General features: G+C 43.2%; 1 protein-coding gene across 10 annotated transcripts in view; it reads right to left on the minus strand.

Annotated features, from left to right (window-relative positions):
• Positions 1-21,831, minus strand: part of LOC144218377 (uncharacterized) — a 220,210-nt gene that overhangs the window by 180,886 nt on the left and 17,493 nt on the right. For 4 of the 10 annotated variants that reach the window (XR_013331132.1, XR_013331133.1, XR_013331131.1 and 1 more), the window contains exon 3: positions 9,914-9,999. The exons of 5 other annotated variants lie outside the window; for them this stretch is intronic. Coding sequence is in view for 1 of the 5 variants with exons in the window: in XM_077748234.1 (XP_077604360.1) it covers positions 9,914-9,999 (86 nt within the window). In the remaining 4 variants the exon portion in view is untranslated. Of the gene's footprint in view, positions 1-9,027; positions 10,000-21,831 lie in introns of those variants that run through there. One more of the 10 variants, XR_013331135.1, reaches the window with a different exon arrangement.

Genomic DNA, 21,831 nt, shown 5'->3' on the forward strand with positions numbered 1-21,831 from the left:
AAGCATGAGAAAGGGAGGGACAGAGAGAAGAGACACAGAATCCAAAGCAGGCTCCAGGATCCAAGCTATCAGCACAGAGCCTGATACAGGACTCGAGCCCACAAACCATGAGATCATGATCTGAGCTTAACCAACTGACCCTCTCAGGCACCACATCCATTTTTTCATTTTTGAGGAAGAGTTTCACAATAGTGGAATAGTGTGGTGTGGCGTGTGTGTGTGTGTGTGTGTGTGTGTGTGTGCATGCATAACAAGTAGCATCCACATATCTATGGTGGATGGTAGAGTCTAGTCGAGAGAAAGCAGAGGAATTATGCTAAAGTATGGCCTTAGAAGGAAGGAGATAGAATCCATCATGCTTGGCTAGAGTTGGAGCACGAAGTTGTGCTGGTTTAGTTTATGTGTCAAGTTGACTGGGCTAAGAAGTGCCAAGGGAGCTAGTAAAGTGTTATTTCTGGATATGTTGGAGCATGTTTCTAGAAGAGATTAACATTACCCAGTAAACCAAGGAAAGAAGATACACCTCAACCATGTGGGTGGGCATCGTCCAATCCATCGAGGTCCCAAATACAACAGAAAGGCAGAAGAAGGGTGAACTCCTTCTCTCTTTTCTTGAGCTGGGATGTCCACCCTCTCCTGCCCTTAGACATCAGGGCTCCTGTTTCTCAGGCCTTCATGCTTAAACGGAATTATACAGCTGGCTTCGCTGGGTCTCCAGCTTATGGACGGCAGATTGTGGGACTTCGTGTCCCCCCATAATTGTGTGAGTGTATTCCCATAAATCTCCTCTTATGTATGACTGTGTATGTCCTACTGGTTTAGCCTCTCTGAAGAACCCTGACTAATGCAGATGGGATACAGAAAACAAGGAATTATATTTTCTTAGGACCATGGAAGATTATTAAATATGATCATAAAATATGGTTCCAGGAGCTTCATGAGAAATGAAGCTGAATTAGGAGCAGTTGCTCAGGAGAAAGACCATCAAGAAATTAAAACATATATTTATGGGACGCCTCGGTGGCTCAGTTGAATAAGCACCCAACTCCTGATTTCAGCTCCGGTCATGACCTCAAGGTTCATGGGTTCAAGCCCCACACTGGGCTCTGCACTGACAATGTGGAGCTTGTTGGATTCTGCCTCCCTCTCTCTGTGCCTTTCCCTCGCTCATTCTCTAGCTCTCTCTCAAAATAAATAAAAATAAACTTAAAAAACATCTACTCATGAAGACCTGCACTGTGGGCATGAGAAATTTGGAGAGAGGTCTAGTGACCACTTTGATGCAGGTGTCCAAGAAAAAGAAAAAAGAAAATGTGTAGGTTTAGAAATGTCTAGGTTTGGGAGAGATGACGCACCTAATGGAACGGCGAAGAGGCAGTATGGAATGACAATACCCAGGGCAAGAGGGTGACTCTAGGAGAATGTCCCAGGGTTCTTTAGAACAGGAACATTTTTACTCCCTTTTACCTCGCCTCCATCCTCAAAGTGGATGTCTGTGTGTTGTTCGGCCCCGTATGTGTCAGACACACAATGCGCGCGTGCTGGAAGAATGGATGAATGTGTGGGGAGCGGGAAACACACAACCGTGAGCACTGTGTCCACCCTCTTTTCCAATGTCCGATTACTCCCGACTTTGGGGTAGTTCCTTGTAGAAAGTGGGAAAATATCAAACTTGGAATCAGAAGATTATATTTCCAAATCCTGGTTGCTTAGAATACCACTTTTAGTTTTTGGACAAGTCAAATATTCTCTCTAAACTTCAGTTTCATCCTCCCTAGAAGGAGAACACCTGCCTCTTGCTTCAAAACACTATTAAATCGCATGTGTTAATTGGGTGCACAATAGCAAGTACTTTAATCACTTGCATAGGACTATTTCTTCTCCACGGGGCACTGCCAGTTTTCTTTCAGAATCTCTCTCTCTGTCCTTTCCCTTCTTTCTCTCCCTCCTCCTCTCTTCCCACCCCTCAACCCAAATCCTCAGCATGTTTCCAGTAGTTACGCATTTATCTGGAACCACAGACAGTCCTCCCTTTAAGAAAGGGCGGCAGCATCTCTCTCCTCCACCATCGTTCCTCAATAAACCAATAGTTAATAAGAGGATGAGAACACTTAGCTGGTACGTTTCAAGAAACACCACTCATTTATCCCCAACAATGAATTAACCGAATGACGAACAACAGGATGAACAATGAGGATTTACTTTCCTTGATTCTCACTTCATTACACCAAACAAGCACATTCAACATAAATCCACAGAGAATGTAGTCAGAGCTTATAAAGTTGCATTGGTTGCATTTTTACTTAGCTCTTGCACTCTTTTCTTTCTTTGCTTTTTTTTTTTTTTAACAAGTAGGAAGAAGGATGTATCTTGTCTCTTCTAAGTTACTACAACTGAATCAATCTCTTGGAAAAAAGAGATTCCACCTTGCTCACTCATAGACATTTAATGGCTCCTAGCACAATCCTCTACTCAGAATAAGCAATTAGTACATATTTATAGAAAGAATGAGTAAATAATTAAAAATGGATTATCACTTCACTAGTCTATAAAATAAATACTTAAGAACAGAGGGATGCCACTGCTCTTCTCCTTCCATTCTGGCAAAACTCCATGAGATTTACAAATCTGTGCATTGCATTTTCAAGCTATAAATCTCACGGCAGTCAACCACATTGTGAAATACAGGAATATGTCTGTAATGGATAGCTCTACCTCTTCTTTTCAACATGAAATTCAAGAGTGAGCGGAGTCCAGGAAAACTTGAACTCTCTGCTTCCTACCAGTGAATTTAGCTACCTTTACACACATATGCAGCTTGTAAGCCTCAGAGGGTTTGGTTGCAAAATGAAGATGCAGTTGGAGCTAGGAGGAAGCGGCTGTGGCTCAGAGGAGAGAGTACATTGGAAAAGAAGCACCGTCCCAGTTAATGTTCTTTGTAGAGATAATGACAAAGGCTGCAGACCTTGTTGAAATGTTGGACCACCTTACTATGTAGGTCTCTTCTATAAGGATGGCTTCCTATGGATGGCATAGAAACTTCTTGAAAGCTATGCTGCTTTTCCCCTGGTCCTCCACTGTACACCACAACTGTGCATGAGATTCTACATGAGGGACCCATTTCTTTGAGTCTCAAATTGTATATCTTCATCCATTTATTCAATGGGTATTTATTAATCATCTACTGTGTCCCAAGGATTGTGCTAGAGATATGAAGGCAAACAAGATATGGTCTTTGTCCTCAAGAGGCTTGAAATTAGATGTCTGGATGTCTCAGTCGGTCTAGCGTCCAACTAGATTTTGGCTTGGGTCGTGATCTCACGGTGTGTGAGTTCAAACTCCACATCACGGTCTGCACTGGCAGTGTGGACCCTGCTTGAGATTCTCTCTCTCTCTCTCTCTCAAGTAAATAAATTTAATTTTTTTTAAAAAGAGGCTTAAAATTAGAAAATATTGTTAAGACAGAAATTCCACTGAGAATAGTTGCATATTAAGCCGTTATCAATACCACTTTGTCATTTTCATTTTTGTTTTTGTTTTGTTTTGTCTCTGAAAGGACTAAAAGCCACAGGCTTCCAAAAAACTTTCTCTGAATCCTTTTGCTTGCAGTTTGAGGTTTGTAACATCAGATGGCACAAATGAGTCTAACATGAAATATGAGAAATTAAGGTCTCATAATTTGGAATATTAAAAAGTAAACAAAGCAGGGCACCTGAGGGGCTCAGTCAGTTAGGTGTCTAACTGTAGATTTCGGCTCCAGTTATGATTTGTGAGTTGGAGACCCGTATCGGGCAGTGTGGAGCCTGCTTGGGATTCTCTCTCTTTCCCTCTCTCTCTGCCCTTCCCTTGCTTGCACACACACACTCTCTCTCTCAAAATAAATAAATGAACTTAAAAAAATAAAAAATGCAAGGTAAACAAAAGCATGGCTGAGCACAGTCCTTACAATATAAAATACAATTTATTAATATAAGTTGAATAAAGTGACAAAGTAATCTTCATATGAAATAATTAAATATAACAATAATAGAACAACTTTAATGTTCTTTGGGTGGACTTTTAGTCTCCCGAGCACACTTATTCCTCAATTTTGTTCATTTGGAAACTTCTAGGTCTTTCCTAATCAGTCTTTCTCTTGCCCTCATTTTTGGATCGTTACTACTTGGTCCTAGTTATGCTGTGCTTTTCTGTCTACTTCCCTGGTCTCTGATGCTGTTTTAGGTTGCTACTCTATCAACCTAATTTTTTTTTTTTTGAGAGAGAGAGAGAGAGAAAGAGAGAGATGAAGGGCACAAGTAAGCAAGGGTTGGGGTGGGAGGAGAGAGAGAGAATTGGGGCTCATCCGAAATGGGGGCTAGTGTTTACCCACAGCAGGGCTCGAGCTCACCTGATGTGAGACTTGAACTCATGAACCGTGAGATCATGACCTAAGCCTAAGTCAGATGCTTAACCGACTGATCCACCCAGGCGCCTAACTTAGTGCTTCTATTAAGCTCTGTCTCAAACTAGGGCTTATGGTCTCCATTCTCATTCAAATCCTGACATTTTTCGGAACCCCAAACATTAGCTCTTAAATCAGTAGTTTTCAACCGGGGACGATTTTGCCCACCCCCTTCCCCCAGAGAACATTTGGCAACGTCTGCAGACATTTCTGACTGTCACAACTACGGAGAGGAGACGGATGCCACTGGCAAAAAGAGGGCAGAGGTAAGGATGCTGCTAAACACGCTGCAGGGCACAGGACAGTCCCACAGCCTCCAGTGTCTAAAGGTGGAGAAACTCCCCCTGGGGGGAGGGGGGACACGAGGAGCCGCTGTTACAGGAGGTCCTATCAGAGCAGACCTGCAGGCATGGAGCAAATGCAAGTTTCTTCCTTGGTGATGGAGATCTCCATGTAATCATCCAGATGAACTGTCATCTGTTAGAAGCTTAGCGCTTAAAGACTAAAGTCACAACATAGTCCAAACATAACCTCACAAACACCATTTTTCTGCAGATTGGAACTTTAGGTGTCTCTCACTGTTAAGAATAAGTTGACAACTAGCCAAGAACAAGAGGCGACACCAGCCATGTGATAAGAATCCCTTAGCTGTAGAGGTGGGAAATAGCACAGGCTTACTGGCTTTACATTTTTTTCTTTGACGATGTTGAACTTCATCTGAGCCCTGTGCTCCCCAAAAGGAGCTACACTTAAGAAATCCCTCTCCAACCCTATTTAGGAAAGGGCAAACACAAAGGCTCACTCTGCCCTCGCCTATATTCCTCATGCCTCACACAGGATGTGGGCAAGATTCGCTTGCTGTCCACCTTCCCTCAGCATTTCTTGTTCTTGCCTCTTTCTTGTTCCTTTGGGACGATCCTCCCAAATGATGGTTTCCCTATGGTGATAACATAAATGGCCATCCTTGGTGGTCCTTCTCACCCTCCTATCTGTCCCCTGTTTTTCACTGCATTTTAGGCAGCCAGACATCAGGGCTGGTCAAAGGAAGACTCATATCTCCAAAGCTCCTCCAGGTTAAGCAATCCACACAGGAAGAAAGGAGTTGAATTTCACGTTCCCATCAGCCTTCCAACATGGTATCGTGAAATGTTGCTCTGGCAAACGTCAGTTGTTGAGATGTTTGTAATGAGAGTCCTGCCCAAGTCCAGACGGGACACTCATTGCTACACCACCACTGCCTTGCCAAGGTAAGAGGCTTCCATCCTAATGGGGGGGAGGTTGCTAATGTGCAAATCCTACAGGATAATCCATAGATGAGGTGAAGTGTTTAGATGGACCACCCTCTCCCAAAAGCTGTGAGAAATGCAGGCATCTGGGTGTGTGGCAGGTGAGAGCTCACCTTCCGGGGCCCCTTGGCATCTGCCTTCTTCCAAGCTTTGCACACACTTCCCAAAAACAGCCACCCAGGTCACTCTCCACCCGGTCCTGTGGTCTTGACCCTTTAACTCTCTCCTTCAATTCTTTTCCTAATCTGTATTACCCAATCCTACCCGCCCTGCCTTCTGATTCCTAAAGGCCTAGTTTGGAAGTCAAAATAACTGAAAGCTACCTCTTCTCTTACATTCCTTTACTGGAATTCCAGTTTTCTCCCTAAAATACCAGTTCCTCCTTGTCTACCTTAGACAGACTAGGGAAGAGGCCAGAAATATGGGCCGGAAAGTAAGAAAAGCACCAAGATTAATATTAAGTGAAACCTTGATACTAATTCTTTCAGAGTTCCAAGACCAGGAATCATACACTCAATGAGCATTGGCAACTGGGTAGATATAAGGTACTAGTAAAAAGAGGGAAAGATGATTCTAAAGTTTTGAACCAGGGTAACTGTGCGGAAGGCGGTGACATTGGCAGAAATGGGCAAGTCGGGAGATGATGTAGGTCTAGGGAAGATGAAGAGCACGATTTGTGCCCACGGCATGTTAGGTCAAAGTAATTGGGAAGACAGCCAAGTGGACCGTCATTTACAATGATAGGTTGCGGAGTTAGAGACCAGGCAGCATCGGGACCAGAGGCATTATCCGTAAAGGCTTGTGTCTAGCATCTTACATTAGTAGTAGTTGCCCAGAGATAAATAGTAAGAGGGAATCACAACTGTTAAAAACAAAAATCCACCCACATCCAGGAGGCAGGAGTAAGACAAAAATCCAGCAATGGCAACAGTATTAACTAGGAAAAAAAAAAAGTTCATTTTCACAAAAGTCCAAGATTTCCTGTCAACTTGGAGAAAGGATTCCCCCATGTCCGCATGTGGCAGACAGGTTAAGGTGAATGAATTTGAGGAGAGAAAAAAAAAAACCCACTTGCATTTGGTCATCAGAACATTACCAGAGACCCCAGAGAATGGTTGGAGTTGGAGAGGTAGAGTGTCTACCAAACTGCTACCCCCGCTGACCCTTACAAGCCCTGGGATGTCATCCAAAAACTTTGGGAAACTCCTAAGGGCATCGTTATTCACAAGGGTCACCATTAAACAGCCTTCCTCTTTGTATAGGAACACATTTTTAAATAAAGGTTTATATCTGCAATTTGGGTTTGAAGAGAAGCACGTGTATGGTGGAAAAGCACTGGATTTGAATTCTGAATCCTTGGATCAATTGATGTTCTGGTTCTACCACCTATCAACTGGGAGAACTTGGTCATGGTGGTCACTTTGGTCCTTCATTTCTTCACCCATGATGTCAAGTGCAGTTACTGAAGAATTAACATGCTGGAAGGTTTTTGTTTCATTTTCCTTTTTTTTTTTTTTTGTAACTCCAGTACAACATACATGGGTAGGGTATTTAATACATAATTGCTACAGTTTGGAAACATAAAAACTGAGAATTTTATCTCAAATTCCATAGGGAGTGACAGAATTCCAAGTCTTCAAGGCTTAAAATAAATGAAATAAAAGAAGCTGTGCAACCCTTCACACACAGAATGCACAGATCCATAAGGGAAATCGATCCTTTAGAACAAAAGTCTGCTTCTGACTGATTGATTTAATCCATGCTTTTCCCACTGGGGTCCCTGGCTTCTCAACTGGGGTACGTCCTTCTATAGTTCAAGGAAGCATGCCTGAAGATACCTAAATAAACTCAGCAAGGCTTTCCAGAAAGTCAATTATGTTCAGGTTTTGAGTAGGAAGGCAGGATATTTTTATATTATAATACAAGGTAATTATGGCACAGAATTCGAAACATACATGATGTTTGGGATGAAGCCTCGGATTTTAAAGTAATTTCAAACTCATAGCAGGCCATTTGGGGCAACGTAGGCCCAGATCGATAGAAATTTTTTTAAAACTCCTATTTGCTGTTCGACATGGGCAAGTTTTTATAGCACAATTTGTTTTTATTCTCTTCTTCACTGGCGAAGACACAATTGTAAAGTCCTTTATACCTCCACTTAGGATCAATGTTCAGCTTTCCCAGCCGACTTCTGTTTCATTGTTCAGTGCTCATGCCACACCAATGTTAAGTAGTAATTAGCTCCCCTGATATGCTGATTTTTGTGTCTTATTCTCTTCTTTTGTCAAATCTTGTAAATGTCTTTTAGAACAGGACTGTGCCTAACTTTTCTGGGATTTCCAGGCAATGTCCACACCTGTATCTTGCATGCAACAGGCCATCAGTTAGAGTGAACCAAATCAAAGACTACGGAAGGCTGTTACCATTATTACTATTTTTAAAATAATACTACACTGTTACATTTTAAAGTGGTCTTTTAAAGCACGCTATCTCAGCACACCTGGGTGGTTCAGTCCACTAAACATTTGACTTCAGCTCAGGTCCTGATCTCATGGTCCATGAGTTTGAGCCTCGCATTGGGGTCTGTGCTGACAGTTTAGATTCTGTGTCTCCCTCTCTCTGTGCCCCTGTCCTGCTTACTCACTCTCTCTCTCTCTCTCAAAAATAAACAAACATTAAAATTTTTTTTTAATTTAAAGTATACTGATTCATTTGATTCTCACAAAAATTTAGTGAGATAGGCCAAAACATAAGCCACAGAGTTAGAACTAGAAATCATATCTTCAGAACACTTTCCATGTAGACAATTAATCCAAAAATATTTCCTGAGGATTTATGTCCTAGACCTTCTTCTAGGCTTTGAGAAACGCAACAGATACACACACACACACACACACACACACACACACACACAGTCTATGCAAGCCATGGGAGTATGTACAAGGAGGATTTTTTTTTTTTAATGTTTATTTTTGAGAGAGAGAGAGAAAGTGTGTGCGTGTGTGTGTTTGGTCGGGGAGGAGCAGAGAGAGAGGGAGACGCAGAATCTGAAGCAGGCTCCAGGCCCCAAGCTGTCAGCACAGAGCCACATGTGGGGCTGGAACTCACTGACCATGAGATCATGACCTGAGCCAAAGTAGGATGTTTAATCGACTGAGCCACCCAGGCACCCCATAAGGAGAATCTTATTTGAATTAGTGCATATTAGCTTACCACTTGCTCTCAAAATTCTCTTTTTAGATGCCTTTCTTCTATTGTCCCGGGTCCACTTTATGTGAGGAAAAAAAGTGCCTAGGAGAGAGCTAGAGCTGAAATAGTGCAGGAGCCAAATAACAGAAACAAATATTGGGCCAAATATCTATTTAAAAATCTCAGCCTGTCTCACAGCGGAAAACAAGGTCCAAAAGAGCCTTATTCACAAAAGAATATGCTTTTCCTTTATTATCTTATTTATTATTATTATTATTCAAGGCATAGGCTTGAATTTCGTTGGGGCAATTTTCGGGGCTTAAACACTTGATTGTTACTTATAACCAAAGTAATAGCACAACTGTGTTTAGGGTTAATTTATGGATGTTTCACATAGCTGTGTTTAGGGTTAATTTATGGGTGTTTAATATAACTCCCAAATGCACTTGCTGTTTCATTGAAGTTAACCTAAGGAACAGCAGATCCTGCTGGAGTAATCATAAGCAATGGAAATGGCTCCACATACTTCTCTCAACCCTACAAATTCCCTATAACACAGAGCATGATGACCAACAATCTCTAATGACAGTTTGACAGGTATTTTCCCCTTGTGGTCTTGTTTTAGTGAAGCTTCAGTAGTAGGGGAAAAGCTAAATTTGATATTTTAAGAATCCCTCTGCTTTTCAAAAGGACCCTTTAATCTTTATCTCCTCACCTTTTTTTAAATTTTTCTTTAACATTTATTTGTTTTTGAGAGAGACAGAACATGAGCAGGGGAGGGGCAGAAAGAGAGGGAGACACAGAATCCAAAGCAGGCTCCAGTGTCTGAGCTGTCAGCACACAGCCTGATGTTGGGCTTGAACGCACAGACTCAGATCATGACCTGAGCCGAAGTCCGACGCTTAGCCGACTGAGCCACCCAGGGGCCCATACTTCCTCACTTTAGTGGAGGGTGACTGCCAAATGCTTGTGTGCTCGGTTGGCCAGAGAATATCACCTGCAGTCCACCAGGGGCCGCTGTTCTGCAAGCAGTGACATCTTCAGGGGCGCACTTGCCTTCCATCTCCAAACAGGATGAAATTGCTGGTGGATGCAACAAAAATACTCCTTTCAAAATATATTTTCCAACCTTGAAAACACTATGTGAAGTAAAAGGAGACAGACACAAGGCCACATATTGTATGATTCCATTTATATAAAAGATCCAGAGTAGGCAAATCTCTGGGAAAGAAGGCAGATTCTGGGTGGCAGGTGCTGCGGGAAGGAGCGAGGGGCAAGTGACTAATAGGTTCAGGGTTTCCTTTTGAGGTGGTAATAAAGTTCTGGAACTAGATAGTGGTGATGGTTGCACAACATTGTGACTATTTAACGCCAAAAAACTGCACATTTTAGAATGAAGATGGTGGGGGCACCTAGGTGGTTCAGTTGCTTACATGTCTGATACTTGATTTCAACTCAGGTCAAGATCCTAGGGTCAAGGGATGGAGCCCTGCATTGGGCTCTGTGCTGAGCATGGAGCCTGCTTAAGATTCTCTCCCTCTCTCTACTCCTCTGCCCCGCTCTGTGTCTCGCTCACTTGCTCTTTCTCTGAAATAAAAAAGAAAATTTAATAAAAAAAGTAAAATAAAATTAAGATGGTAAACGTTGTCTTATGTACATTTCACCACAATAAAAAAAATGTTTTCCAGTATTCCTTGCTCTCTGCTTCATATAGTCTCCTATTTAGAGATCATAAACTGACCTGATAAAAAAACAGCATAAATTCTGCATTTGTTGACTCTTTCTTCCATTCTGGAGGAAGCTCTTGACTGATCCCTTGTTTGGATACAACTTGTCCCTACCTCACATCCTCTCTGCCCATCTTTTACCCCAGCCCTGCTGTGGCGATCAGCACCTTGCTTCAGCTGCACAGTGAGTTTCTTTGCCAAAGGACCCTGTTCAGCAAATGCTCAACCTGCAAGTGCAGGAAGTTAATACTCAGGGGTTAGGCCCTGGTGGGCACCACACCTCCCTCTGTCCATGGCCAGACAATCCTGAGGAATATTCTGCATAGGTTCCCCCAAAGGCTGCCGTGCAGTCAAACAGAGCTCCAGTTTCACACAGCCCTAATCAACTCAAGCCCACAGCCTTGGTCGGTATCCCTTCCTCCCTCATTCACTCCCCTCATTCCTGTTCCCTGGAGTCCATTTCCAGAACAAATACCAGATCACAAGCTATTGCCTCAGGATCTGCCTTGCAGAGAGAAGCCCATGCCTTCAGAGAGCCCACTGTTGACAGAAAACAGCAGATAGGAGAACGGGGTCACTGACGTTTTCAGCTTCTGATACAGCTCCTCATCTTAGCTGTCAAGCTACAGTCACCTTCCTTCCACCATTCCCCGTCACATAAACCACAATTCTACACACACGTACACACACGCACAGGTTCCTTATGATCTGATTCATGTGAGGAGGTGTAGGAATGAGAGGAAGGTGTGTTGCCTTGAAATCAGGGCTACTTAGGTGAAGGCGGAGGCTTCACTCTTCCCACTACCTGTGTAGCTCGACATGGGGCTCTGTAAGGAAAGGATGGTAGCACTGACTTCCCGGGGCTGTCAAGAAGGTTAGATGATTACGTCTTTCCACCATATTAGAGACTCACTAGTTCTGTTCTCATATAGCGAGATTTCCTTCTCTGCCTAGAATGTTTTCAGGTTGAACCTAGAAAGAGCACAGGCTTTGACGGCAAATGGATCTGATTTTGAACCTTTGTCTCTAGTTATTAGCTGTAAGGCCTTGGGCAAATTCTTCAACCTCTTCCTATCAGTATTCTTATCTCTAAGATGGGATAATAAACTTGCTTGCATGAGGTTTAAATGAAATAGGAACTATGTGCTGACCTATCACCTATACTCAGCAAAGATTTATTTCAGTTTCACCAACCTAAACTAATCCACAAACGGTTTCAGTTTTCTTTCAAAGTCCATATTGAATACTACTTCCTGCACCAAGTCCTTCCTCATGCTTCTCTTTTTACACCTTGCTTTCCTTAATTTCCATAATATTTCATGTGTTGATACTTGATACGTCTTACGTTTATCCCACTCTGTCTTACACAATAAACATACCGTGTCTCTGATACCTTCCCTAGTCTTTCCTCTATGCAACTGTTAGTACCTTGGGTGAGAACACTGCCTTCTTCAACATCTATGTGGCACCTATAGTTAGAGCTGCCTCATTGCCCATCCCCAGGGTGGCATTTGCCTTGCAGTATATGGGAATGCATCCTCTAGACTTGTGCAGTGTGCAGACCTGCCTACAGTAATGTTTTGTATTTCTTGGACTCTCAACAAGTATGTGTCAGATTAACTTCTATGGTCCTCATATTACTGATGTATAAAGCAGGGTTTTCTAGCCCACAGAAACCGTTTCCTAAAGTACATTCTACAATGCAGATCGAAATGGAGAAGTCCTGTGGAAAGGAGAGGGGGGACAGGAAGGATCCTGACCACCCCAGTACCCTACAAACCCATGCTCCCAATCATCTTTGATGCGCCTCCAAAGAACCCTGGGACTGGATTGTCTCCACACTTCTGTGTAGAACTGGCCTTCCCCACCTACGTCCTTAGCATCTAGAGGGCAGTTCGAGCTGTGAGTTCAGGCCCCACCACCTCCCCACCCCCGGGGCATTGACAAGCATCTGAACTGAGTAGGGCCCGAAGACTTTTGAGTGTGGACATTGCCTTCCTCTTCCCCAGCACCACATGGATGAAAGGCCCTGGAGAATGAGGTGAGAGGTAAAAGGAAGCTCGGGATACGACAATCCTCTGTGTAATGGCAATAAAAATGTAGCCCAAAACTGGCCCCAAATGAAATGGAGGCAAGTATAAAGGAGACATTGAGGGATGTCTTTGCTCTTCCATTTCAAGTAGGGGTGCAGATGTGCCTGCTGAGCCTACCGTGGGCTGTGTCGTTCTGAGCAGGTCTGGCTGCACATAATGACAAATCACATCCAGCGGCTTCTCCAAATACAGGTTTTGTGTTTTCTCACAGAACCACAAGCCAGAAGACAAACAGGGCACACCCAGTGCGCCGGCTTCCGTGGGCCACCAGGAGCATGTGCCCTCTACTCAGCCACTTTGACATATGCCTTCTGTCCTTTCCCTGTCACTTTATACCACAATTTTGTCATCATGTCTGTGTTCAGTGTAGGAACAAGGAGAACAGAGGTAGTTCCAGCCACGTCTCTCCCTTCTGCCAGGAGGGCAAAGACATTCATTTACAGGAGCCCCTCGGATACTCTTTCTAGCGTCTTCTTCAGAATCCACAGCACATTTCTGTTAATATGTTCCCAGCACCTCACTGTGTACAAATCCAGGCAGCTGTCTTTACTGAGCAACTACCGTGAGCCAGGTACCAATAACCACTGTGCATTCATTATCTCACATCTCCCTCTTGTGTTTCTTCAGCAGTTATTTATTGAATGCCTTCTATGAGAAAATGGTAAAACTTAACCTCGTGGCCAGCACAGTCAGTCAGGACTCAGAAGATTTACATTTCTAAAGACTTTCCCCCTGAGAAATAAGCTGTGAATGAGTGACAAGGCCTTCCCAAAAGTTTCTTATCCTGAGATAATCCACAAAAAACAAACACGCAAACCAGCAAAAGCCAGGGACATTCTGTTGGGGAGGAGAAGCTGTTTTTCAGATGTTATTTTAATCAAAGACAGAACTTTCAGTTTATTAAAATGTATCTAATCAGAACTGCCAACTCTCATAATAATACCAACTCTACACATCACTTTCTCTCTTTATGCTGAGAGCCAGTAAATCTGAAGGCTGGGCTCCTTTGCATATGTTATACACTTGCAAAGAAAGAAGGAAAAGAATAGAAATCTTCATTCAGAACTCCAACATTGTCTGTGTAGGTTTTCTTTGACAGATATGCCAGAAAATGAACAAAACATCCAAGGACTCTGCCTCAAAAAACTTAAATCCAGTTGAGTACTAAATTCTGGCTACAGTTATATATGTTTTTCATAGAGGAAACATAATATTACTTTATATTCACATCTTATATATGTCACTATCTATTAAAATATCCTAGGTAATAACATCAGCTGGCTGGACTTACACATTCCCAAAGCATTTTCTCTTTTTAAAATTTTTTTATTTTTAATGTTTATCTTGGAAGGAGAGAGAGACAGAGCCTGAGTGGGTGAGGGGCAGAGAGAGAAGGAGTCACAAAATCCGAAGCAGGCTTCAGGCTCTGAACTGTCAGCACAGAGCCTGAAGTGGGGCTTGAACTCATGAGCTGTGAGATCAGGACCTGAGCCGAAGTCGGACACCCAACTGACTGAGCCATCCAGGCATCCCAGCCAAAGCATTTTCAGATGCATCATGGATTTAATCTGCACATCAGTCACTGAGCTCAGTATATCATTAAGCTACTCACAAATGAAGAAACTGAGGTTCATAGAAGCTTAGGAATGTCCTACAATCAGGCGGCTAGTAATCAGGGAAGCTGAGATGTGTCCCTGGCTCCTAATTCCACGTCCAGGGCTCTTTCTGTCTTCCCTTCCCAATGGCATAACCTAGAAGTTCCAGGCTGCCTCAATTTCAAAAGCCCTGTCCCATTATCGCCATAAATAACACTCCTACTTGACTCACCAGGTAACCCAATTCTTAGCTCAGAAGAGTGGCTGCAGTCTTGATTGCACCCCGTGCAATGTTGACCACAAAGAGTCCTCAGGCAATGTTCCTTTACAACGAGGATAAGTGGAAGCAAGCTTTTAGACACAGATGTGGAAGAGAAGAAAGAAGTCGGCAGCAATATTCCAGAGGCCATTTGCACTAATGGTTGACCTGGTGTTTGTATTCCACTGACAGAGCCTTTTGAAAGCTCTACTTGATGAACCTGGGTCCCACATCCAAAGGGAGAAAATATCCCCTTCTTCTCACACCTCATCATTTCTTTTACTAACTTCAATTCGGCAGTGTTTTCCTCTCTGGCAGGGTTTCTTGACATCAGTATTATGGCCAGGTTATTCTTTGTTGGTGGTGGCTGCCCTGTGCCCCACAAGCTGTCTGCTAGCATCCCTGACCCCTGCCCACTAGATTCCCGTAGCACCCTTCCAGCCAAGACTACCAAATGTCTCCTGAGAGGGGAAAATGGCCCCCACTTGAGAATATTGGTCTACATATGACCAAAAAAAAGGAAGGCACAGATTGGCTTATCCTAGTAGATGCAAATGGCAGAGTGGCCTTCCTCCATCCGCCTAGGGCCAAACCCATTGCAAAATGAGACCCATCTCTGTAACTCTATTAAAGTGAGACCAGGAAAGGATGATTAAATACCTCCTAACTTAGAGATCTTATGGCCTGTTTTATAAGGATTTATTCAACTTGATATCACCATAGAATTGACACTATGCACCAACAAGTTTCTTCTAACCTGACTTTCTAACACAACATTATCTCCTAGATCCCGTCCCTCTCTGCCATTGCATTTTGTGCTTCATAGGAAGTACTGCTCTGCCAAATCTTTAAGTCTGGTGGATCCTAGAGTCCACTCACCTGGAAGGCTTTCTTTAGTTTTCCCCTCACCTGGAAGGCTTTCTCTGGACCACCTTATCTATGCTTTACCTCCTATGTCTATGGTTTCTATTAATAGCTTCAGATGTTTTCTTTCCTCTAAGCACAAGACTTGCATCATGAACATTTTTACTTGGATGCTCCAAAGACACCTAAAAGTAACCTCATCGTGACAATATTCATGGCATTACCAATATCCTTATTCACTTAATAAAAATGTATTGGCCATCTACTATGTGCTAGGCATTATTCTCAGTAATGAGGATATATCCATGAACAAAGTCCTTACTCCAATGAAACCTATATTTTAGCTGGAAACCTTGCTTCTTTCTTCTTCTCCTTTCAGTTCAATTGGTCTCTAATTCTATACATTTTTTTAAGATAGAGAGCCCTTGAGCACGGGAGAGGGACAAAGGGAAAGAGAGAGAGAATCTTAAGCAGGCTCCATGCTCGGAGACTGCTCAGGGCTCAATCCCATGACCTTAGGATCATGATCTGAGCCAAAATCAAGAGTTGGATGCTCACCTGACTGAGCCACCCATGTGTCCCTAATTCTGTATATTATTTCAGAAATATATCCCCCATTCCGGCCCTCTTCCCTGTCATTAATGCTACTCTCATTCTCTCACTTTTTAAAACAACCTCCTATATGTTTTTGAGGATGCTTCATTTTCCAATTCATCCTCCACACTAAAGCCAGTTTTCCTCATCGACGGAAAAATTGTTTATTTTCCCTCCTTTGCTTCAAAATCCCTCCTGGATCACTATCACTGGATGATAAAATCTAAATTTCCTAATTAGACACATTCAGTTCTACACAATCTAGTCAGAACTGAACTCTTCAAATTCCTAATGCTCCCACCCTAAGCCCCCCACACTCCATCCTGGCTGCACACAATACCCGCCAAGCCTTTCGTACTTCTCTGACACAGAGACACTTTCACTTCTCTGCCCCTTTGCAAATCCTGGGCCCTTCTCTCCTTCCACCCCTGTCTTTCCACTGACCCCTTCATGTCCTTACTCATTCTTTTCAATTCTATAAAATGTCATCTTCTGATCTAGCTCATCAAGCCATTGCCATTTACTCCATCCTTTGATTCTCAAAGCACTTTGGTGATAACCTTTGGTGCTTAGCTCATTTTAAAGTATATCCACTTATAAGTGGGTCTCTTCCACAAAATAATAAGCTCCCCAGGGACTGTGCCCCATCCCTTGTTGCATTTCCTACAATCTGTGTAAAATCGACATACATTTGCATACAGGTCATCATAAGGAGGAGAAGGACTAGCTACCGTTTGCTCAGTTTTGTTTCAGTTACAGTCTTAGATGGCAGAAATCACTATTACTAGTTTAAGCAGAAAAGAGAATTGTACCAGGTATGAGGAGGCTTTCACAATTGCTGGAAGGGCTGGAGGAGCAAGCTCTGGACTAAGCTTCCAGGAACAACTCCCAGTCCTCAGAATCACACATAATAAGGAAAGTGAACACAGCTGCTGCAGGAAGCCACTCCCTCTGGACGCTGCCAACAGCCATCACCCTGCCTCTGTCACAGTCTACGGCAGCAAAATGGCCACTTTGCTCCCTGCCAACATCTCTCTCTCCTTCATTCAGCCCATAATTGAGTCTTAGTTTTAGGTGCATGTAATTGATCAACTCCAGTCACATCCAGAACATTAGCTGCAGGACAGTCTAAGAACAATCTTTTCTAACTTTCCAGTCTCTGCAGAGAGGGGTCACCCCACAGGGAGTTTCAGATGGACCTTGAAGAATCAGTCCATGCTATCCGCAAATATCTCCTATGTGGAAGCATTTGACAACGGGGTACCCCACATTACCAATGACGAGACAGAACTCAGAGGGACAAAACCTTTTCCTAAGTGACATAGCTGGTAGGGGTGGACTGTGATTCAAAATCAAATCACAGTTCCAAGGCTGTGTCCTTGCGGGTTTCCTGTGGTGCCATCAGCTAGTGTGCGGTACTTCATGACAAAACTGTGTTCTTTCTACCACACTAGCTATTTACGAGTGCTTTAGTTAAAGATATTTCACACAGGTCTAAAGGAAGTGAAACAATGAAATAACAGAAAGTTAACACATTCCACCCCTTGTTATTATCTTATCACCATTACTCTAGATTTCAAAGGAATGTGTGTTTTTGATAGGAATCTTTGTCTTTTTACTAAGCCTAGTGATAGGGTTGGGTAAATGTGAGGGCACATGAAACCTGATAAGAAATATCATTTTTCACTGAAAGTTCACAAGTTCCAAATATAAACTAGTGACAGTGATGCTAAAACCAGCTAGTTACATTTCCCCGTGCCTTGTTAATGTTGTACAGCACGACACACCCTCATTCCTCAAGTCAGTGCAAAATTACTCAAATCAGCATCAGTATGAGACTAGGACTGCATCTTCGCATCTCTACACTGAATGTCCTGTCTGTGGCTTCCGGAATCACTTACTGATCACTCTTAGGGTTAGGATCCTCAGTTGATCCCAAACAACACAGGCAAGAGAAAATTCTCGGAATTATCAAGGGCCAAGCTTAAATCGGGCTGTGTAGCAAGAGAAGTGCTGAGACAGAGCAGCAACAGACAGGTCACCCCCAAAGCGCTGTCACCTCATTCTCAGGGCAGCTGTCTGACTGTGAGACTGGGAGAGACCATGAAACCTAACGATAGAGCTCTACAGGGTACATGACCAGAGTGTGAAACAGGGACCTTGGTCACAGACAGGCTTCCACAAACAGGCTCCTGTGCATGTAGGGGAACGTGCAAGGGTGTGTTAGGAAACACACTGGACTGTAGACAAGAAACCCGGTATCCTACTCCTCTCTGCAGAGGCCAAGGTAAACCCACACGAAGGGTTCTAAGACAATCAGTGTTGATACACGGTATATGGGCCAGAGATCCCTTTGGGTGTGGTTTCCTGGAGTGGCCAGCAGTAAGAAATGCCCAGAGAAGGATAGAAGTTTTCTATCACCAAGGTTCAAAGCCAGAGATGCCAATTTCAACAGTCCAACGGACATGTGAAAAGCTACAGACTGGCGAGGAAAATAAGGGAACCCGAGATTAAGTGGAGACTATAATGCAACCTGGAGGAAAAGTAAAGACTGGATTAAAGCCTGGGGTGAGTGACAGATCATGTGATTTTCAGAGTATCTGACATTCATTTACAGTGTTTATTGCATATCTGAGTTATTGTCCTCTCTTTGTAGATTACCCTCCAAATCCTGACTCAGGAAGGCATCACACTCTGGTCACAGCTCCTTGCCTTCCAGTTTACCTGCACAATCAGCATGACTACACTTGTCCTGGGACTTCACTGGGACCTTCACCAACACTACTATCTCCATTGTCTTCCATTTTTTTTACTTGGATTTCATGCTATATCTTCAATCATCTCCCCATCTACACACTCAGCATCATTGTTCATTTGCCCTTTCTTCATCTACTCTCCTGTCAAACTCCCATCCATGGCTCAGCACACCTCACTGCCTTCTTCATACGTCACTGAGGATCTGGAGGGGAAAACTACACAAGTGGAAAGACCGATATCAACAAAAATTTATAGTCCACAAACTTAAAGGGGCACCCAGAAAAAAATCTGGTAAAGGCAATATGACATGGGAATGGACATGTTTGTTTAAAAGCTCTAATGCTGATTCTGATGTGACAATAAAGTCTCTCTTGTCCTCTCTTTCTCTTTCTCCTCCCTCCTCTCTCTCTCTCTCTCCTTTCCTCCCCTTTTCTCTCCTTCTCCCTTCTCCTCCCCTCTCTCAAATAATAATAATCTGGGCCCTAATTGACTTAGTGTTTTAATAATCTCTATCCAAAGATAAGCACATGAGGAAGACAACTTTATGAAAGAAGAAGAGATAGTCACCCAAGCAGCAATGGCACTCGAAAGCACTGGAGGGGCCTGGACAGCCAGTGCTCTGGTGACTGTGGGAGGGTACACTAGCAAGAAGTAATGCCAGCTCCAAGTGTACTACTGAATGGAAGATCTCCAGGAACTGAAGTAACAGGGCTGTAAGATAAGTTATGTCCTCTGCATAAACCACCCAGCCAGGACCAGCCCAGGGTGAAAACCACAAGGTGAAGATTCAAGTAAATATTGGTTAAGAGTGGTTGACATGAGGAGTGACTGGGTGGTTTAGTCGGTTAAGCATCTGACTTTGGCTCGGGTCATAGTCTCATGGTTCATGAGTTTGAGCCGTGCCTTGGGTGAACTTGAGCCTCTCTTTGGGTGCGCTTGAGCCTCCCTTCAGGATTTTCTCTCTCGCTCACTTTTTCTCTTCCTCCACTCTCTCTCTCAAAAATAAATAAATAAATAAATAAATAAATAAATAGTGGTTAAAACTATTGAATATTGGAAATTAACAATAGTTAATTGGGGAAACCCAGCTTAGACTGTACCATTTGGGGAAAGCAGCCTGTGTGGGGCCTCTCCAGAACAGATTGGAGGCACACCCCAAATGCTCCATGTCCCCTGTGGAGCAATGAGAGTCAGAGCCTGGCTCATTACATCTTATCAGGTGTCTCCAAAGCAGGTCCATTATGTTCTGAAGAGCAAGAGGTGGTACAAAGAACTGAGCACAACTAAGAATACGTACAAAATGCATATCCTAATTTGATCTGGATTAAGCCATTGATCAGATATATTCCAAGGATTAGGAGTGGGGGAAGGGAATCCTAAGATCACTTTAAGACTCACAGGATCATACTGTGAAAAAAATATTTGGCAAAGGCAAAGAGGAAAGCAGAGAGCTCTCATGCTCCCAGTGAGGGTTCTTGAACCCCCATGGCCCCTCACTATTTCTAACACGAGTCCCAGAATTAGGTGAAAACCAAGCCTTTTTCAGTCTATGAACCAGCCCCCCAACCCTACCTCCACCACCAATGATTATATCTGCTTTTTAGACTTTAGATTGTGTGCTCATGTTCAATGTATTCAAAAGCTTCTGAACAATATCCAACATGCTTTAAGGAAAGAGGTTCAGCTCTCTGGGTCCATTGCCAACAGAAGCCAAAACAGACCTTGCTTCTAACCCACAATCAAAAACCAAGCCTTACCCAACCTTAACACCATATAGCATATTGTTGCTACCATTTTTTGAGCTATTTTTCACCAAGCTTGTTACCTACATTATCTTTTTTAATCCTTACAACAACTCGATGAGGGAGGTACTATTGTCTTTGTTCTATAGATGAGGAAATGAAAACACAGAAAAGTTAAGTAATTTCCAGGAAGTCACAGAAGCCATTAAGTATCAGAGCAGAGATTAGGGCCCAAGTCTGACTGACCCAGTGCCCACCTTCTTTCTTCTTTTCTTTTTTTTAAGTTTTATTTATTTTGAGAGAGAGAAAGAGTGTGTGTGCAAGTGGGGGAGGATCAGAGAGAAAGAGGGACAGAGAGAATCCCAAGCAGGCTCTATGCTGTTGGTGCAGTACCCAACTTGGGGCTCCATCTCAGGAACCAGTGAGATCATGACCTGAGCTGAAATCAAGAGTCAGGCAGTCAACTGACTGAGCCACCCAGGAGGCCTCCCCTAGTGTCCACCTTCCTAACTACCATGCCACATTGTTTCTAATCAGCCTAAACAATGTAAAAACCACATTGGAAGAGATACAGCAGCCCATGCAAGGCAGCACCTATTCTTGAAAGGTGAAAAGATGATGGCCGCCCTAGAGCAGAATAAGCCATAGTTCTACAAGGAGTCACACATGTTTGGCCTCACTTATGCCTGCCTCTTGAGTTTGACTTTTACAAAAAAAAGCCTGTGCTCTAAACTCAGAAGAAGTCAGAAGTGTTGATCTTCAATTTGTCTCAGAAGTTGATGTACAGGAGAAAGTGGTGAGAATAACAACAGGTCATAGTTTGGGGACATAAACCACGTGAAAGTTGTTCTGTGCACTTTACACATACTGCCTCGTTTATTCCTCCAGCACCCTTGTGCTGTTGACAGATATGCAGAGAAAATGAATCTACAGCAAGGTTAATAACTTGCCTTAAGTCACGTAGCAAGTAAAAACAAACAAAACACACACACACACACACACACAACAAAAACAGAGAAACAAACAAGGATTCAAACCAGCAGTTTGATCCCAGGGCCTGTGATATTGTGCTTCCTTGAGAAGTTTCTGGGGCCACTGCAAACTGGATGTTAAATGACACTTTTTCTATTTTCAGCAAAGTTTCAAAATAGCCTTGCATTCTCTACAGGATGCCCTGAATCACTGCATGCTGCCCCCTCAGCCCAACCTCCCGCTCCAGGCTGTATAAAGGACNCAACAAAAACAAAGAAACAAACAAGGATTCAAACCAGCAGTTTGATCCCA

The sequence above is a fragment of the Crocuta crocuta genome, unplaced genomic scaffold (genome assembly GCF_008692635.1).
Source record: "Crocuta crocuta isolate KB4526 unplaced genomic scaffold, BGI_CrCroc_1.0 scaffold39, whole genome shotgun sequence".
In the NCBI taxonomy this organism is placed as follows: Eukaryota; Metazoa; Chordata; class Mammalia; order Carnivora; family Hyaenidae; genus Crocuta; species Crocuta crocuta.